We start from the raw sequence: 20,011 nt of genomic DNA on the forward strand, positions 1-20,011 counted from the left end.
CGGCCGCTTCTTCTTCTTCTTTTGAGACAGAGTCTCACTCTGTCACCCAGGCTGGAGTGCGGTGGCTCAATCTCGGCTCACTGTAATCTCTGTTTCCCGGGTTCAAGCAATTCTCTTGCCCCAGCCTCCCAAGTAACTGGGATTACAGGGCTGTCCCACCACGCCTTGCTAATTTTTCTATTTTTAGTAGAGATGGGGTTTCACCATGTTAGCAAGGCTGGTCTCAAACTTCTGACCTCAGGTGATCCGCCCGCCTCGGCTTCCCAAAGTGTTAGGATTACAGGCATGAGCCACGGCGCCCGGCCACTACTAGCTTCTTCTTTTTTTTTTTTTTTTTTTTTTTTTTTTTTTTTTTTTTTTTTTTTTTTTTTTTTTTTTTTTTTTTTTTGAGACGGAGTCTTGCTCTGTCGCCCAGGCTGGAGTGCAGTGGCCGGATCTCCACTTACTGGAAGCCCCGCCTCCCGGGTTTGCCATTCTCCTGCCTCAGCCTCCCGAGTAGCTGGGACTACAGGCGCCCGCCACCTCGCCCGGCTAGTTTTTTGTATTTTTTAGTAGAGACGGGGTTTCACTGTGTTAGCCAGGATGGTCTCGATCTTCTGACCTCGTGATCCGCCCGTCTAGGCCTCCCAAAGTGCTGGGATTACAGGCTTGAGCCACCGCGCCCTGCCTACTAGCTTCTTTAGACCACATTTCAACCATTTGTTTACAGGTCAATTTCCCTTAACTAGACTGTATGCTCCTTGAAATAAAAATAGGTAACATTTATTGAATCCTTATTACGTGGCAAACACGGTTGTATGTTTTACGTGTTAACTTTTTACTCTTCATAATGTCTCTCTATGTTATCATCCCTGTTTTATAGACGAAGACACTGAGGCACAGGCAGACTAAGCAATGTGCTCAGGGACACACAGCTGGAAAGTTGCTGAGCCAGAATTTGAACTCAGGAAATCTGGCTCCAAAGCCTACTCTTAACCACTATACTGTCTAGCACTTGCCTGTAAGCAAGGACTCTTGTTGTGGTCATGTGAGAAATGAATGAATGAATGAATGAGGACTGTCTAGAGTAACCCAACCAACAACTTGCACAGCAGGGCCATCAGGAAGCACTAAACGAGCTCACAGGCACTGTTTACAAACAAGATTCTTTTGGCCCTACAATTAGACATTCTGCTCTTCCTTATCTCACGTAAAACTACTCAGAGGGAAAGGCGCCCAGCCCAGTATGCCTACCCTCTTCCCCACTGGTTCTCAAAATCAAAGTAAAGCCAACCGGTTTCCCCTAGTGACTTAAAACAGAGCAAAGTCTATCCTGCCACACAGAGGGCGGCTGTCATCTCTTCCTTCCGCTAACAAAAGGGCTTCAAACCTGGGGATTGGGGTGGGCAGAAAACTCGGCATCGGGAATCCGAATGTCCCTACTTACTGGCTGGAAGGCGGGGCCAAGTGGCGTGGGAATGGGCGGGCCTGACCGGCTCGGCAGGTGAAACACTGACCACAGCAAGCTCTCCTTGGAAAAGGCCGGCCAAACATGGCCTTGGCAAGCAGGTAGCTGTGACTCGTACCTGAACGCCGCCCGGGATATAAAAATTCCCCAGCAGCGGTAGCGCCCGTGCCAAAGAGTGAGGGCTCTTGGAGGAAGCCTTGGCTGGCCCTCCCTTGGGACTCGTTCTATCAACTCACTCTTGGGATTAGGAGGGAAGCACGGAGAGGCAGAAGGTGTCTTTTTGGAAAAATCTGGCTGGCTTCACACACCGGTTGCTTCACTCACTGGCTGGGTGACTCTGGGCAAAGCTGGCAGTGCCCACTTCCCAGAGCTGCGGCTGGGACTGAAGCTCCCGCGGCCTCCGGGTACCCGGCGCGAGGCAGCCCTCGCCCCTGCCGCCGGGAAAGGGCAGAGCCCCCAGCCGAGGAGGAGGCATTCGCCGGGGCCATTTCTGCTGCACCCGATGGCTTCAGGCTGTCACTCCGATTCCACCGCCGCGGCCGCCGGGGCCCGCCCCGCCTCCTCGCAACCCCCACCCGGCTCCCAGCTCCTGGACCCCTGCCCTCACCTTCGCCGGGTGGTCAGAGCTGTTCGCCCATAGTCCGTAGCCCAGAGCCAGGGCTGCTCGGCTCTCCGTCCCGGGGGGCCGGGGCCGGGCTGGAGGCGTGCGAGTCGCTCACCGCCGCCTTCCAGCGCAGCCAACCGAGCCGCCGCCGCCGCCGCCGCCTCCCTCCATGGCTGCGGCGCCGCCACCTGACAACGGAAGTGACGCACCGCCCCCTCCTCCCCAGCCTTAGCCGCGGCCCCGCCCCTCCTGGGCCCCGCCCCCCGCCTGCGTCTCGGGCCCCGCCCCCTGCTGCGTCTCCAGCCCGGCGGCTTTCGGATTGGGGCGCCATCTTGACGATGGGCGGAAGACTTCAGGCAACAGGCCAGAGTCCGATTGAGGATTGGTTCAGGGTGGGGTCTGGGCGAAACCCGTTATACGATTGGAGGCCGAGGCTCTAATGGGGCGGTACTTACTCCTGATCTACGTCGGCGGCGAGGCTTGGGATGAGGCACCGCCCCGCCCGACCCCACAGAACCTCGCCGGCCCCACACTCGCCCTGCCGAGGTTGAAGTCCCCGGCGGTTGGAAGATCGGCCCATTGTAGTGTATTTATTAGAAAAGTGACTCATCCTTGATCCCCATTTCCCGGTTTGTGGAACTCTGTGAGGAAAGCGCTGCAGTTAGGCTCAATAAAAGACAGAAATTCCTGTCGCAATGCTCATAATTCATTTCCCTCTAGGTCTCTCGCCTTTGTAGAAACCCCGAGGATGGCCAGCTTCAACCTGGAGATCCCTGAAGCTTTGACCAGGGAGGTTGACAGTGAAGCGTTCCTATTAGCGACTACAGCTATCTAACCTTAGTTCCTCCTGCTGCAGTTTCGGTCCCTTTCTCCTCCTCCTCCAGCAACCACGCCCTCCATGAATCAGCTTCTTGCACCAGCAGATGAGCCCTTTAAAGGGATTGCATCAGGCAAGTGACTCACTGGGGCCCTCTAAGAGCCTGGCTTCCCTCCCTTGGCATGCAGAAGCAGCTAAAAGGGCTCAGTGTCAGCAGCACCAGCGGCCATAGCCCTACTCCCTTGTCCCAGAGGTGTGAGTCAGGATGTTTGCTGCTTATGATGTGTAACTCTTGGCTGTCTTTCCAGTTGTCCCCTGGGTCACTCTATATCCATGTGTGGGCACACGTGTCTAAGCTTGTGTGCATCGCTGGGTTTTCCTAGGGTGTGTGGCCACTTGTGTGTGTGTGCATTTGTCATCTCCACCTAGGCAGTGCCAGGACATGAGAGCTGGTATGAGTGAAGTCTGGCTGCCTCTATCTGTGTCCTTTGTCTCTGAATGCCTGATGCCCACTGAGCTGCTGATGGGGCTGAATAACAAGAGTAATCAGGACTGCTCCCACCATTGTGCCACGCTCTGCATGGAGCACTTGAGACATTAATATTAGGTAGGCGGCTGTTTACAGCTGAGGAAGCCAGTGCTCAGAAAAGGAAATTAATGTGCCCAAACACACACAGCTAATAATGGCAGGGCTAGGATTTGAATCAAGTCTGATGGATTCCAAAAAGCTTGGCTTTGAATCCCTGCTGCATCACTTACAAACTGGGCGACTATGTGCAAGTTGCCCAATCTTCCCCTTCTGTCCAAATAGGGATAACGCTTGGGGGATCACTGTGAGGACTTGGAGTTATGGAAACAGCTTTTTGCAAGCCCCAGCGAGTGCTCATACTCATCTCAGTTAAAGGGCTTCAATGAGGTGGGTGACCAAAAGACAGGCATAAAGAAGGCCCCAGCCCACCAAGCTCCTCTCTCTGACAAAACAAAAAGCCTAGGGATTCCGGAAGCCCTGACTCTGACAAAAATGAGTTTTGGGTTTTCCAGAGCTCTAATTATCAGCTAGATGAATCACTCTGTGCTGACACCACCATCCCTACCCCCAGGAGACTCTCAGCTGATTGAAAATACAGGATTTTAACAAAGGAGAGGAGGAGGAACAGAAAGCTGGGAGGAGAAGAAGTAATGAATAGAAACCAAAGGTGTCAGCCAGAGGAAATGAGAAACTGTCATCAGGACACCAGCATGAGGAGAACGCTGGGACACACACACACACACACACACACACACACACACACACACACTCTCCCTCACACGCTGACATACTCTTGCTGGCTCTCCAACTCTGGGCTTACTGGCAGACGGTGCTGCCATAACAAAGTGACGCCTGTCACAACAGCATGAGATCGTTGCTTGACGAGGTATAGGCAGATCTGCCTATCACAGAAAGAGGGAAAGAGACCTTCAACCCCTAGGGGCTTCCTCAGGCTTCTGAATCCCAGTCTGCCTTACTGGTTGGCTCTGGCTTCTCTTTGTCACCAAATCGCAAGGCCTAAGTCTGGCAAATTCGGAGTGTCAGACCTACACTCTGTGGCTAGGTACCACCACTGTGATGAACAAAGGCACCTCTTATCATACTCTATCATCAGTATGATGCCAAGAGTGCTGGGAAACGGAATAGCACAGTAGTTAAGATCATGGAGTTGGAGTCATACAGACCTGAGTTCAAATCCCCATTCTGTTGTTCACCTTGAGCAGGTCACGTAACTTCTTTGAGCCTGTTTGCTCGTCTGTAAAATGGTGCTGTTAATATATGGGGTTTTTATAATGATACAATAAGATTACTTTCAGGGCCGGGCACAGTGGCTCAAGCCTGTAATCCTAGCACGTTGGGAGGCCGAGGTGGGTGGATTGTCTGAGGTCAGAAGTTTGAGACCAGCCTGGCTAACATGGCAAAACCCCATCTCTACTAAAAATACACAAATTAGCTGGGCGTGGTGGTGGTAGGTACCTGTAATCCCAGCTAGTTGAGAGGCTGAGTGGGGGGAATCACTTGAACCTGGCAGGCAGATGTTGCAGTGAGCTGAGATCGCACCATTGCACTCCAGCCCGGGCAACAAGAGCGAAAGCCCATCTCAAAAAAAAAAAAAAAAAAAAAAGGCTTACTTTCATTCCACAAGATTGATGGAGTGCCCACTATGTACAGAGCACTGAGCTGGATGCTGGAGACTGGGCATAACCAGACAACAGCTCTGCCCTCGTGGAGCATCAGAGCACCCAGCACAGGGCAAGTAGTACAATTCGACAAAGAGTAGCTGTTTTTTATATATTTTATTTTAGAGACAGGGTCTTGCTCTGTCACACAGGCTGGAGTGCAGTGGCACAATCACAGCTCACTGCATCCTCAAACTCCCAGGCTCAAAAGATCCTCCCACCTCAGCCTCTCGAGTAGCTGGGACTTACAGGTGTGTGCTACCATGTCTTGCTAATTTTTAAAATTTTTTTTATAGAGACAGGGTCTCACTATGTTGCCAGGGCTGGTCTTGAACTCCTGGGCTCAAGTGATCCTCCCACCATCAGCCTCCCAAAGTGCTGGGATTATAGGTGTGAGCCACTGCACCTGGCCAGTAGCTATTTTTCATGACCATTATGGTGCCCATCTTGGCACTCTGCCTCTAACTTAGCCATGGGACCTGGGGAAAGACCCTTTCCCTCTCTGGGCCTCAGTTTCCTCAGCTGTAAAATGACAGAGTTGGACTGGTTCAGTAGCAGCAGTTCCCAACCTTCCCACCTTCAAAGCCTTTTTTAGTCTTTTTCCCTCTGCCTCCACACTATCCAGAATCTGGTGGGAGAGTAACACTTTGCATTGTTTTTCATCTTTTCCTTGGTGTTCTTCCCTCCTTCTCTCACACAGATAGGTTATTCTGTATTCATTACTTCAGGAAACAAAGGATACAACAGAATGCTAAGCCCATTTTTAGCTTCTGAATTCCAAAAGCTTCGCTTTCAGGGAGGAATGGACAGAATTTTTGTGCAGATACAAATTTAGAAAACTGTATAACAGGGGGATCTGGGAGTCTGAGATTGAGGAGGGGGGTCCCTGAGAAGAGAGAAGCTTCTTCTCAGTCTTCTAACTGGGAATATCACCTGGGCCCAAGGGCTTGAGAAGCAGAGAGGAGCTGTGCTCCTTTTCCTGGGTGGGGCACCAGGGAAGTCACAAAACCCTCTGGAGAAATGGCTGTGTGCTGCATTTTGGACAAACAGGACCTAACTCACCTAAGACCCAAGAATGTCCCAGGCCGAACATGGCCTGGGGAAAGCAGAAAAACAAAACAAAACTCTGCACACCTGAGAGGGGTATGGGTTACACTTGGAGGGGGTCTTTTGGTGGGGGGGGCGTGGGGAGCAACTCAACAGCAACCTTCATGGGCTGATGACTAAAGATCACAACCAAATGAGAGTGTCTCAGTGGATGCCAGTGTGACTGGATGACCAAATCAGACTACGCTTCCCATGCTTTGGCACCTTGAAAGGAAGAGCCTAGAATTCTAACATAATGCCAAGGAAAATGGAGGAACTGTGAATTGACTGCAATTAACTTTCTGCCACTCTGACTGAGGGGGACAAAATACAGGAATTCAAGTGAGTTAAAGAAAATTCAAGTTCTGTTTCGTGCACACCAGAAACTGGAACCAACTACACTCTGTCCGCATGCCTTGTGTCATGTGCCCCACCCCCTCCCATTTCTCCATTCTCATCTGCCTCTCTCCCCCACAATAGCCACAGTGTTATTATTATTGTCCCAAATCCCCAAGCTTTCCCACCCCAGGACCTCTGCACAGGCAGTTTCCTCTGCCTTGTCCTGGCTTTTTAAATGACAGCCTCCTTCTCAGTTTAACTACTTTCCTGCTGGATGGGGTGGCTCAAGCCCTTAAGCCCAGTGACTGGGGCCAAGGCAGGAGGATTGCTTGAAGCCAGAAGTTTGAGACCAGCCTGGACAACATAGTGATACCGTCTCTTAGGGAAAAACAAAAAAAAGTTATGAAATTAAGACAGTGTGGTGGCATGCACCTGCAGTTCCAGCCACTTGGAAGGCTGAGGCTTGAGCCCAGGAGTTCAAAGCTGCAGTAAGCCATGATCGCACCACTGCTCTCTTGCCTGGGCGACAGAGCAAGACCCCATGTCTTAAAAAAAAAGATTTCACTTCCTCAGACTACATTTTCCAAAATAAAACTACCTGTTATTGTCTCTCAAAAGGCCCTGTTTATTTCCTTCAGGGCACCTGTAAATATTTTTACTTTTTTAGTTTATCTGTTTCCTTCACTAGAATGTTCACTTCCTGAGGCAAGACCCTTGTTCATTTTGATGTTCACCAGTTGCTACCACTGTGCCTGGTACATAGTTGCTGCTCAAGAATGACCTGTGGAATGGCTGACCAGTGGCAGTTGGGGAGTTCCTGGCTTCCCACAGGCTGGTGAGCCCCTTCCTGGGCTCCTGACAGCCTTTTCCAGCAAGCCAAGACCAGATTACAAAAGACCCATCTTTGGGGATTGAAGACTCAGCTGTGCTCTAACCCAGGGGCTTGGCAAAAATGTGTCTCTGCAGGGCCTGGTTCCCCTCATTCTCATATGTCTTCCCAAGACCTTGCCTAGGAATGACAGAGGGCCACCGGGGTCTGACACACGACACTTAAGGAACATGTCTTGAGCCTCTCTTCTCAGCACCCACACTAGCCTTACTGCTTTCCTTACTGCTCTGCTGAGGACGGAGAAGCCCCCAGTGTGTCATCACAGACTCAGAGCTTGACTTTTCCTGCATCCCTAAGCTGAACCCCCAGCTAGGACCTCTTCCATTGCTCACACACGGGAAGCTGCTGTGGGACTCCCACCAGTTCCTCATCTCTCTCCCCACTTGCAAGGGTATGGTGACGTTCCCACAATGAAGGCCCTCCCTCTGCGCCTGCCCTCTGGTTTGTCTTTCCAGCAGTCACTTTGTGGGGTCAGTCCTCTTAACTCCAGTTGTCAGAGGGGCTGGAAAACTCAGAAGGTCTCCCTAAAGGCAAAGGGCAGAGTTAAGGGGCTTGTAGACCTGTAGGCAATAAAATAAATACAGTATGCAAAAGAATCACAGTGGATGGGTGGATGTGAATGCAGATTCCTGGGTGCTAGACTCCAGTTCAAGTCTAGGTAAGGAGGAGCCAGGAAAGTGCATTTCCTACACACATCCCAGTTGGTCCTGATGAGGTGGTCTGCAGATAACACCTGACAGACTGAACCAGAATGTGAATGCAGTGCCCTCGGGCTGCTAATGTCCACATGAACATTCCTCTCAAATCTCTCTCAAGAATGACAGCATCTTAAGGTCAGGGGCCCTGCTTTATTCAAAACTCTGCCACAGCAGTTCTCAAGCTGGATTTAATCTTTGTTTTCCTTTTTTTTTTTTTTTTTTGAGACAGTCTTGCTCTGTAGCCCAGGCTGGAGTGCCATGGCATGATCTCGGCTCACTGCAACCTCTGCCTCCCGGGTTCAAGCAATTCTTGTGCCTCAGCCTCCCAGGTAGCTGGGATAACAGGCACACGCCACCATGCCCGGCTAATTTTTCTATTTTTAGTAGAGATGGGGTTTCACCATGTTGGCCAGGCTGGTCAGGAACTCCTGGCCTCAAGTGATCCATCAGCCTCAGCCTCCCAAAATGCGGGATTACAGGTGTGAACCACTCTGCTCAGCCTCATCTTTGTTTTCTTTGACCACCTCCCCCACTAGGGTATAAGCTCGTATATAAAAAGGTTCAAATCTCACTTGACAATGTGTGCTTGGCCAGACCTAGTGGCTCACGCCTATAATCCTACCAGTCAGGGAGGCTGAGGCAGGAGGATGGCTTGAGCCCAGGAATTCAAGACTAGCATGGGCAACATAGTGAGACCTCATCTCTATTGAAAACAAAACAAAACAAAACAAAACAAAAAGATGATGTGTGCTTAGCAGAAGGCCTTGGCACATGGCAGGTGTGCTGTGGATATCTGATGAGTTCAAACCTCTGGTTCCACCGGACAAAGCCATTTTTTTCTTTCTTTTCTTTTTTTTTTGAGACGGAGTCTCCCTCTGTTGCCCAGGCTGGAGTGCAGTGGCGTGATCTTGGCTCACTGCAACCTCCACCTCCTGGTTCAATTCAAGTGATTCTCCCACCTCAGCCTCCTGAGGAGCTGGGATTACAGGTGTGCACCACCACGCCTGGCTAATTTTTTTTTATTTTTTGTATTTTTAGTAGAGACGGGGTTTCACTATGTTGGCCAGGCTGGTCTCGAACTCCTGACCACAAGTGAGCCACTTTCACTAAGACAGTTGTTTGCCTGTGGCAGGCCTAGAATGACAACAAGACAGCTACTACAAGGACGTGGGTTTTTTTATTTTTATTTTTATTTTTTTTGAGACGGAGTCTCGCTCTGTTGCCCGGGCTGGAGTGCAGTGGCCAGATCTCAGCTCACTGCAAGCTCCGCCTCCTGGGTTTACGCCATTCTCCTGCCTCAGCCTCCCGAGTAGCTGGGACTACAGGCGCCCGCCACCTCGCCTGGCTAGTTTTTTTGGTATTTTAGTAGAGACGGGGTTTCACCGTGTTAGCCAGGATGGTCTCGATCTCTTGACCTCGTGATCCGCCCGTCTCGGCCTCCCAAAGTGCTGGGATTACAGGCTTGAGCCACCACGCCCGGCAAGGACGTGGGTTCTAACCCTGAGAACCCAATAACTCTCAGATCAGAGATGGAATTCCTGCTATTAGCAGCGCTCTCACACCCCGGGGAGGGCCCAGGTTACTCCAATCTCCCTGCTTCAAGAAACAGCAATGAGACTAACAGCCTCTTCAACAGGGACTCTGAGTAGAAAAGCCATTTTCCACCTGCCCAGACTGAAGTACTCTCCTACCATTCTCAAATTGCTACATATTAGAATTGCCTGGGAAATTAAAAAAACTCCCAGCCCTCAGACCATACCCCATACCAACGAAATATGAATCTGAGAGTGGGACAGGTGATTCCAATGTGCAGCCAAGCTTGAGTCTGCCCCCGACTACACAGGACGGTCTGGGAGCCCAGCACACAGAAGGGAAAGCCTGGGGCATTGACCTGTTTGTATTCAAGTTGGGTTTCACAAGAAAATGAACACAACTGCAAGGGGAATAGAGACAGTAAGACTGAGCATGTTTAATTATCCTCACTGGGAGAGTTGAAAACTATTTGACAGGTTCCATGATCAATAAGTCAGAGATTCAGATCATCAAAAAGGGGGATTGTCACCTACCCCAAGGCCACAGACAGATAGGATTCTGGGTCCCAGAGGAGTCTGGGAGGTGGAACCCTGTGAAAGGCAGCTTTGACAGGTGGTGTCTGTTGGACACCAGCTTCTGGCCTGGCCTTGCTCTCTTCTCGGGTTCCAGACAGGGTATGAGGGCAGGGAGCTGGCTCCAGAGAACACTGGAGGGAGCCAAGTTGGGGCCAGGGCTTGCTGAGGGCCTCACTTATAGTTTTTGGAGGGAAATTCCCACCGGCCTTGGCCCTTGCCACCAAAGTTCCGCACCCGATGGATAATCTGCAGCTGCTGCTCAATGGTCGAGGTGATGTTCACGTCATCTGGGATGTGGACGTAGCGGACATTGCGGCCTGTCACAAAGAGGTCATCCAGCTTGACCTGATGCCCCCAACGGTCCGTGTAGGTGACTTTGGCCAGGCGGATGTTCATGAAAGCATCGACATTGTCTATGCGTCCGTGGGCCACGCTCTCATCCCGCAGGTCCACAGTAGTTACCCGGCCCTGGAGGCCCTGCAGTAGGATGATCAGGCTGTTCTCAGAGATGGTCCGCTCCTTCACTGAATGGCTCAGTGCCATTCTTCCACACCAGCTGCCTGCTTGCTGTGGACAGGAGCACACAGATGGCAGCTATAGCAGGGTAGGGGGTACAGTTGCCAACTCACCTCCACCAGGTTCTCAAACAAAATTCCCACCACAGACCACCTCTGCAATTTTTGTATCTGTGGACACAGATACTTCCCGCACATGTCTCATGGAATCCTCACACCAACTTGCAAGGCAAAGATTACTTATGCTTATTTTATGAATGAGAAAAATATGGCTAGGATGGCCAGGCACACTGGGATACACCTGTAGTACTAGCTACTCAGGAGACTGAGGGAGGAGCTTCACTTGAGCCCAAGAGTTCTGCTGACCTGCTTGGGCAACATAGCAAGATCCACTCAGTTTGAGACCAGCCTGGCTAATACGGTGAAACACCATTTCTACTAAAATACAAAAAATTAGCTGGGCGTGGTGGCACACGCCTGTAATCTCAGCTACTCAGGAGGCTGAGGCAGGAGAATTGCTTGAAGCCGGGAGGCAGAGATTGCCATGAGCCGAGATTGCGCCATTGCACTCCAGCCTGGACAACAAGAGCAAGACTCTGTCTCAAAAAATAAAGAAAATGGGCCGGGCACGGTGGCTCAAGCCTGTAATCCCAGCACTTTGGGAGGCCTAGACGGGCGGATCACGAGGTCAGGAGATCGAGACCATCCTGGCTAACACGGTGAAACCCCGTCTCTACTAAAAAATNCTGGGATACACCTGTAGTACTAGCTACTCAGGAGACTGAGGGAGGAGCTTCACTTGAGCCCAAGAGTTCTGCTGACCTGCTTGGGCAACATAGCAAGATCCACTCAGTTTGAGACCAGCCTGGCTAATACGGTGAAACACCATTTCTACTAAAAATACAAAAAATTAGCTGGGCGTGGTGGCACACGCCTGTAATCTCAGCTACTCAGGAGGCTGAGGCAGGAGAATTGCTTGAAGCCGGGAGGCAGAGATTGCCATGAGCCGAGATTGCGCCATTGCACTCCAGCCTGGACAACAAGAGCAAGACTCTGTCTCAAAAAATAAAGAAAATGGGCCGGGCACGGTGGCTCAAGCCTGTAATCCCAGCACTTTGGGAGGCCTAGACGGGCGGATCACGAGGTCAGGAGATCGAGACCATCCTGGCTAACACGGTGAAACCCCGTCTCTACTAAAAAATACAAAAAAACTAGCTGGGCGAGGTGGCGGGCGCCTGTAGTCCCAGCTACTCGGGAGGCTGAGGCAGGAGAATGGCGTGAACCCGAAAGGTGGAACTTGCAGTGAGCTGAGATCCGGCCACTGCACTCCAGTTTGGGCGACAGAGGGAGACTCCGTCTCAAAAATAAATAAATAAATAAAAATAAAATAAAATAAAATAAAGAAAATGATGAGCATTTCTATTGAGCCAGGGACAAGAAAAGGATGCCTTATGGCTTCTAATCAACAGTAAAACGTAGGTAATGGTCAATGCAATGTTCAAAAAACGATTACAGAAAGAAGGGAAGGGAAAGAATTTAGAGAAACAATAATTATAAAGGAAGATCACTGTCCTTGTTAATTATATGATTATCTACATTAAGAATTCAAGATAAATTAGGACCAACAACAAAAGTCAGTATCATTCCTAATAATACATTAATTTAAATAAATCAATAATTTTTAAAAAGGAAAAATATGGCTAGGAGAGGTAACTTGCCCAAGGTCACAGTAAATAAGTGGAATTGCTGGAATTCAAATCCGTAGCCGTAGGCCAGGCACAGTGGCTCCCACTTGTCATCCCAGCATTTTGTGAGGCCAAGTCGGGTGGATCGCCGGAGGCCAGGAATTCAAGACCAGCCTGGCCAACATGGTAAAATGCTGTCTCTACTAAAAATACAAAAATTAGCCGGGCATGGTGGTGGGCACCTATAATCCCAGCTGCCCCGGAGGCTGAGGCAGGAGAATCGCTTGAATCCGGGAGGTGGAGGCTGCAGTGAGCCAAGATCATGCCACTGCACTCCAGCCTGGGTGACAGAGAGAGACTCTGTCTCCAAAAAAAAAAAAAAAAAAAAAAAAAAAAAAATCCATAGCTGCCTGGCTCCAAACCTCACACCAGGTGTACATTAGAATCATCTGGCGAGTTTTTAACTCGACCTTCCCCACCCCAGATTCTGATTCATTTGGTTAGAGGGGTGGGCCCAGATTTCCTATTTTGTAAAAGCTCCCGGCTGGGCGCGGTGGCTCACACCTGTAATCCCAGCACTTTGGGAAGCCGAGGCGAGTGGATCATGAGGTCAGATCGAGACCATCCTGGCTAACACGGTGAAACCCTATCTCTACTAAAAATACAAAAAAATTAGCCGGGCATGGTGGCGGTGCCTGTAGTCCCAGCTACTCGGGAGACTAAGGCAGGAGAATGGCATGAACCCGGGAGGTGGAGCTTGCAGTGAGCCGAGATCACGCCACTGCACTCCAGCCTGGGTGACACAGTGACTCTGTCCCAAAAAAAAAGAAAAAAAAGAAAAAGAAAAAAAAAACTCCCCAGGTAACTCCAAAGTGCTGAGGGGTACTGGTTAGAAATGCATAATCTCAGGTCTCTCCCCAGGCCTGTTCTGAGATAATCCACTCCTTTACTGAGTGGCTCACTGCTATTCTTCCACACTGACTGGAAACAGACTCTGCATTTCAACATGACCCTGTATGTGAATTAGATACACGTGAAGGTTTGAGACTCAGTGCTTGACACCAATAGTTCTCATACATTAGTGTGTATCAGAATCATCTGAGGGGCTTATTGTCTCAGCTTGCTGGGTCCCACTCCCAGTTTCACTCAGGAGGTCTGAGGTGAGGCCAGAGATGGTCATTTCGAACATATTCCCAGGTGATGCTGATTCTGCTGGTCAGGGGCCCACGCTCTGGGAACTATTGGTTTACACCATGCAGCTGTTACATAAGTAGAAATTTAGGTAATGAGGCCGGGCGCAGGGGCTGATGCCTGTAATCCCAGGATTTTGGGAGGCCAAGGGGAGTAGATCACCTGAGGTCAGGAGTTCAAGACCCGCCTGGCCAACCCAGTATCCACTAAAAATACAAAAATTACCTGGGCATGGGAGCACCTGTAATCTCAGTTACTTGGGAGGCTGAAGCAGGAGAATCGCTTGAACCCAGGAGGCAGAGGTTACAGTGAGCCAAGATTGTGCCACTGCCCTGCAGCCTGGGTGACAGAGTGAGACTCTCAGAAAAAAAAAGAAAGAAAATAAATCTAGATAATGAATGGGGGGGGGAACCCAACCGGTAGTATATAAGGTACATAGGTTTTGAAGGTAGAGAAACCCAGGTTGGAATCCTCACTCCACCTCGAATTATGTAAACCTAGAAAAGTTAATGTCTCTGAACCTGTTTCCACATTTATTAAACTACAGGCGAAATAAAGCTACCAGAATCACACTCCACTGAAGGTACTCTCCTTTGATTTCAACGTACCCCGATATTGTATTAGTGCACTATGTCTTACCTATCCCTTATTTTCAGACCCTGAGTTAACGGGGGTGAAACACTCATCTCTTTACGACCTCACTCAGCATCTCGTCCAGGGCTGTGCTGTGTGGCACGAAGCGTGGCAAGCTAGACTAGGCCAGTGATGAGCGGAGCTGGGAGCTAAGTCCTTGGGCAGGGCCTAACGACCAGCCACTCGGCTGCAGCCTGACGAATCTGCGATTAAGCAAAGGTAGGGGGTTGCTGCTGTGACTGCAAAGAGCAATCACCGGACCTCGAGTCAGACCCGGGTTCTAGGACAGGCTCTGCCACCTTCTAGGAGGGAGACCAACTTAGCAAACCACTTAGCTTCTCCAAGCTAGCTAAGCTACCGGTAAAACGGGATGAGCACCCCTTACTCAGAGCAGCGGGAGCAGGTCTGGGGAAATGAGCTATACTCGGTAAATGGGGAAGAAAACGCTTCCTGGGCTCCGGCACCTCCTTCCGGAGGTCCTGGCATCCCCCGCATTCCGCCCTGGGGCTCCCTGCACCGCCGACCCGGACCCACCACGCGACATTCCTTCCGCTTTCCCCGTCTGGGTCGCCGCCGAAGCTAGCGGGCGCCTGGACAGGCTGCCTCCCGCCGGCTGCAGCAGGACGGAGAAACCACGCCGGCGACCGGGCCGCTCTGTCCTCCGGGCGCGGAGTGCGTCAGTGCTCTGCGAGTCATCGCGGCACGGAGAAACTACGATTCCCAGAATGCTTCGCGGCGCGGGGCTCGCGCTCAGCAAATGCCGGCCTGCGTCATTGAAGTCTCCTTCACTAGTCGTTCATTCATTCCGCACGCATTCATTGAACAGGCACCCTGGGCCGGGCTCCTTCCAGGATTCGGCATAGAGCAGTGACCAAGATCAAGTGGCTCCCCGAGCTGATGGCGCTTCAGGGGAGAGAGTCTTAGGAAAACAAACAAGAAAAATAGGGAAAAAGTTCTTCAGAAGATTAAAAGTGTGACGTGGTAGTGACTAGGTGGTCTTTTATTGGATTGTCAGGGGTGTCCTGAGAAGGTGACATTTGAGTTGAGATTAGTGACATGAAGCCAAGCTTGTGAAAACTATGGGAGGAGCATTGCAATTAGAGGGAACAGTTTGTTAAATAAAATTTATAGGAGGCAGGGCCGGGCGCGGAGGCCCACACCTGTAATCCCAGCACTTTGGGAGGACAAAGCGGGAGGATCATTGGAGCCCAGGAGTTCGAGACCGGTCTGGGCAGCATAGGGAGACCCTGTCTTTACAAAAAATAGAAAAAATTGGCCCACTGTGGTGGTGTACACCTCTGGTCCCACCTACTCGGGAGGCTGAGGCAGGAGAATTGCCTGAACCCAGGAAGTGGAGGCTGCGGTGAACTCAGATTGTACCACTTCATTCCAGCCTGGGCAACAGAGCAAGACTCCGTCTCAAAGAAAAAAAAAGGAAGCCATTGGTTTGGACAGGGCTCCTGCACCAAGCCCAAAAGACAAAACCAAAATGGAGTCACTCATGCTAAAGTTCCACATCACCAAGTGGAAACTAAGTTGCTTATCTGATATTCAGATAAACCAGAAGAGTGAGAGATAGTTAGATCTCCAAATCATCCAGTTTTAGCTGGCAGGATAAGGAAGTCCCCTCTGCTTTAGCCTTCAAAGTTACAAGGAAAGTAACTTTGAAACAACCAATCTGCTTTTTGTTTTCTGTTTCTGTTTTCCTCAGCCCTTTTCTGTCGGTAAAACTAATCTCCTCTGCTCAGCTTATTTGAACACTCATTCCGTTTTATAGAATGAGGTGTTGCCCAATTCTGGAGTTGCAAATAAAAGCCAAATTTAACACATTTAGCAAATAAAGCCAAATCACCAATTAAAAGTCAATTTTTTTCTTTTCACAGTTCATGCAAAGAACCTGGGGGAAATGACCTTGACAATTTAGGAACACAGGAAAGGCCAGGGAAGCTGGGGAGAGTGGTATAACAAGAGACCACAGAGGAAGCAGGAGCCAGAGCACATAGGGCTTTGTGAGCCAAGGTAAGGAGTTTAGATTTCATGGTTAGGAGTGCAGCCTCTGGATACAGTGCCTATGTTCAAATCTGCTCCTGGCTAACTGTGACTGGGCAAGTTAGCTATCTTCTCTGTGCTTCAGTCTTCTCAACTAGTACTAGAAGTGCTATGATAGGCTATTGAAAGGGAGCAACGTGATTTGATTTACTCGTAGAGGGTCTCACCGTGTCACCCAGGCTGGAGTGCAGTGGTGTGATCATAGCTCACTGCAGCCTCAACTTCCTGGGCTCAAGTGATCCTCCTACCCAAGCCTCAAGAATAGCTGGGACTACAGGCACAAGCCACTGTGCCCTACCTGATTTACATTTTTTAAAAGTCATTCTGTATAGCCTTGGAAAAATTACTTTCTTCCTCAGCCTCAATTTCCTTATTATGAAAACAAAAAATAAGGTTTTTCTCAGAGAACTGGGAGATTTGAGTGACCTTCATTAATGTGTGAAAGCACCTGGCACAGAGAAGAAGCTCAGTAAGTTAGGCTTCTTGACTGGGCAGGGTGGCTCACATCTGTAATCCCAACACTTTGGGAGACCAAGGCAAGAGGACTGTTCAAGCTCAGGAGTTTGAGACCAGCCTTGGCAACATAGTGAGACCCCATCTCTAAATTTTTTTTTTTTTTTGAGACGGAATTTCACTCCTGTTGCCCAGGCTGGAGTGCAATGGCCCAATCTCGGCTCACCACAACCTCCACCTCCCCGGTTCAAGTGATTCTCCTGTCTCAGCCTCCTAAGTAGCTGGGATTACAGGTATGTGCCACCACACCCGGCTGATTTTTGTATTTTTAGTACAGACCGGGTTTCTCCATGTTGGTCAGGCTGGTCTCGTACTCCTGACCTCAGGTGATCTGCCCTCCTCAGCCTCCCAAAGTGCTGGGGGTTACAGGCATGAGCCACCGAGCCTGGCCAAAAATGTTTTCAGAAATTAGCTGGGTGCAGTGGGTGCGCCGATAGTCCCAGCTGTCACAAGAACCTTAGGGTATCACTTTGCCATCCGGAAACCTCTGTGGCTAGCAGCACCTGTGCTTGACTTTTGCTTGTGCCTGCTGGGCTCGTTCTGCCCACTCAGTCTGGAGGCTGAGCTCAGCTCGCACTACGGGCCCGGATACCACGCCTGCCAAAGGCGTGCCAGGTGTGGAGCAGTGAAGGGTGTGTGAGTGAGCACAGGGTCCGACCACTACACACAGCCAGATACGATGGCTGCTGCCGCGGGTGGGCAGCTCCAGGCGCCGGCACAGGCTTTGGCTCTGTGCAAGGCTGCAGCTGGACCAGACATACCGCCAGTGGCTTCTGCTGTGGGCACCAGCATCTGGACAAGGGGAACACAGTGGTGGCCAAAAGCTCAGAGACATCAGGAGCCACAGAGCCCCAGAGAGGGTGTTACAGTGTGTCACAGCCCTGGCTTGGGGAGCCCCGAGGTCTGGGTCCCAAAAAGGGCTGCTGCTTTTCACCTCCCGAGGAGCAGGGGCGGGGCATGTTGGGGGGCGGAGGCGTGTTTCAGTCCATGTGTGTTACAGCTTTTTCAGTCCTATCGCCCTGTGCGGCCCTGCTCTGGCTCGTGGCTCCTGGGCTGGCTGGGCCCCGCCACTGCTTCCTGTCATGTGGCGCAGCTACCCGCTGGTGGAGGGTGGTTCCCCAGAAGGGTCCCCACTCTTCACTCCTGTAGTCTGGGAGTGTGTCACCACCCACAGCTCAGCTGAGCTGGCCAGGAATATGTTACAGCTCCTTTCACTCTCGCTGTTTGGTGGGTCCCAAGTTCTTGTTTCGCATCCAGGAAGAATGAGATTATGTGGATAACTGGAGGGTAAGCAAGCTGGAGAGAGCTTTATTGAGTGACAGAACAGCTCTCGGGAGTGTTCTTTATTGAGTGACAGAACAGCTCTCCTACCCCTGAAGTGGGTAGCTGCTTTCTGCAGGCAGGTCCTGTGGAGTGTCTGAGGCTGGCTGAGTCTGGGGTTTTCATGTGCTCAGAATGGAGGAAGTGCATGCTGGTTGGCCCATGGGTGGCCATGGGTGGGCCTGGAAAAAGTACCATCCAATTGGCTGGAAGGCATCAATGAAGTTCTTACTCCTGTCCTGGACTCCACCTGGAACAGCCCCACCCTCAGGCTTCAGGCCACCCCTGGCTTGAAGGTGGTGGATCTGCCCCTTCTGCCTAGGAACCTGACTGCCTCCTGGCACTATTAACATGCCATCTGCTGGTGCCCAGATTGCCTTTGCTGATGGGTGCTTGCAGGCCTGCACCAAGCCACCCTCAGTCCCTTGGCCTCCATCCCAAGCTTATTGGCACCCAAAGTCTGGGGGTGGGGGAGGTGCTGAGGCAGCAGGGATTGGTGTGTCAGTGTCACCCCAAGTGCACACACACCAAGCTGGGTCACAACAGTGGCCGGGCTTAGCCACAACTTTGCTCTGCACTGAAGTGGGCGCCAGGAGTGGGGAGAGGCCAGGGAGTGGGAGCAGGCACTTCTAAACCTACAGGGGCAGGGGCTTTCTGGGCCCTCAAGAGCACAGGGATGCCCGACTCTGGAACCATGGCTGGGCGGCTGCAGCTGTGCCCAGGAGTGAGGGCTCCATGCCCTGCCAACTTGGTAGGGTGTGGGGCTCCTGCTGGTATCACCTGTTTCTGGCCCCAGCTGACTCCACAGAGCACGCAGCCCCGGCTGCATCTCCACTGCTGCAGCTGGCATGAAGTGGTTGATGCTGGCCGCTCCAGATGGGCCTCTGCTGCCATCACAGCTACTTGGGAGGCTGTGGCTGGAGGATCTCTTGAGCCCAGGCGGTTGAGGCTGCAGTGAGCTATGATTGTGCCACTGTACACTGCACTCCAGCCTGGGTGACAAAGACCCTGTCTCAAAAAAAAAAAAAAAGGCTTCTTTCATTCCTTCACTCTCTCATTCATTGATTTCCATCTCCCCTAGGAGGCTTCCCTTTTTATCAGCAATCACTGTTGGGCTCCTCTTATTCTAAAACTAAAATTGTCTTTCTCCTCCATGCAATCTACTGTTTTCTTACTTTCCACAGTCAAACTTCTCAAAAGGCCCTTATGCCAGCCTTTCCTCAAGTATGATCACTTTTCCAGCTATCTGAGACTGGATTTGCTTCTCTTCTTTTAAATATTCAGTCTCCATAAAGACTGTCAAAAGTTGCCAGTGCCGACTATATTGAGAGTTTTCATGGCTGAGTACTGGGATTTTTCAGTGAGCGAGAACTGTGCCTCTCAGATAAACCTCATTAGTGATAATACTGCTACTTACGTAAGTTTTAAACTTATGTTAGTGAGTTTATGTTTATATATATAATATATATAAACTAACATAAATTTATATATATGTATACTTTTTTTTTTGAGACAGTCTTGCTCTGTCACCCAGGCTAGTGCAGTGGTGCGATCTTGGCTCACTGCAACCTCCATCTCCCAGGTTCAAGCGATTCTTCTGCCTCAGCTCCCTAAGTAGCAGGGATTGCAGGTGCGTACCACTATGCCTGGCTAATTTTTGTATTTTTAGTAGAGACAGGGTTTTCCCATGTTGGCCAGGCTGGTGTCGAACTCTTGACTTCAGGTGATCCACCTGCCTCAGCCTCCCAAAGTGCTAAGATTACAGGCATGAGCCACTGTACCTGGCCTATATTTTTTATATATAAATATATATATTTGTATAAATTTATGTTAGTGAGTTTATATATTTTATATACATACATATTTATGTGAGTTAATGTTAGTGAGTTTATATATTTATATATATTTA

General features: G+C 50.6%; 2 protein-coding genes across 4 annotated transcripts in view; both read right to left on the bottom strand.

Moving 5' to 3' along the window:
- The window catches only part of STK40 (serine/threonine kinase 40), a 51,236-nt gene extending 48,975 nt beyond the window's left edge, over positions 1–2,261 (bottom strand). For both annotated transcript variants that reach the window (XM_017884491.1, XM_017884492.1), the window contains exon 1: positions 2,055–2,261. The gene's annotated coding sequence lies outside the window, so the exon portion shown is untranslated. The remainder of the gene's footprint in view (positions 1–2,054) is intronic.
- A 7,783-nt stretch (positions 2,262–10,044) lies between these two features.
- On the bottom strand, positions 10,045–14,942 carry LSM10 (LSM10, U7 small nuclear RNA associated). 2 transcript variants are annotated; one of them, XM_017884494.1, is made up of 3 exons: positions 14,755–14,932; positions 14,227–14,423; positions 10,045–10,763 (listed from the first exon to the last, which is right to left on the bottom strand). In XM_017884494.1, the coding sequence occupies exon 3, from the start codon at positions 10,737–10,739 to the stop codon at positions 10,368–10,370; it is 372 nt and encodes a 123-aa protein (XP_017739983.1). In that variant the 5' UTR covers positions 10,740–10,763; positions 14,227–14,423; positions 14,755–14,932; the 3' UTR covers positions 10,045–10,367. The 2 variants fall into 2 exon arrangements, with proteins under 2 accessions (XP_017739983.1, XP_017739982.1); XM_017884493.1 differs by lacking the exon at positions 14,227–14,423 and having other exon boundaries at positions 14,755–14,942.
- Positions 14,943–20,011: the final 5,069 nt, after the last annotated feature.

This window comes from Rhinopithecus bieti, unplaced genomic scaffold, assembly GCF_001698545.2.
Source record: "Rhinopithecus bieti isolate Rb0 unplaced genomic scaffold, ASM169854v2 scaffold_13029, whole genome shotgun sequence".
NCBI lineage: Eukaryota > Metazoa > Chordata > Mammalia > Primates > Cercopithecidae > Rhinopithecus > Rhinopithecus bieti.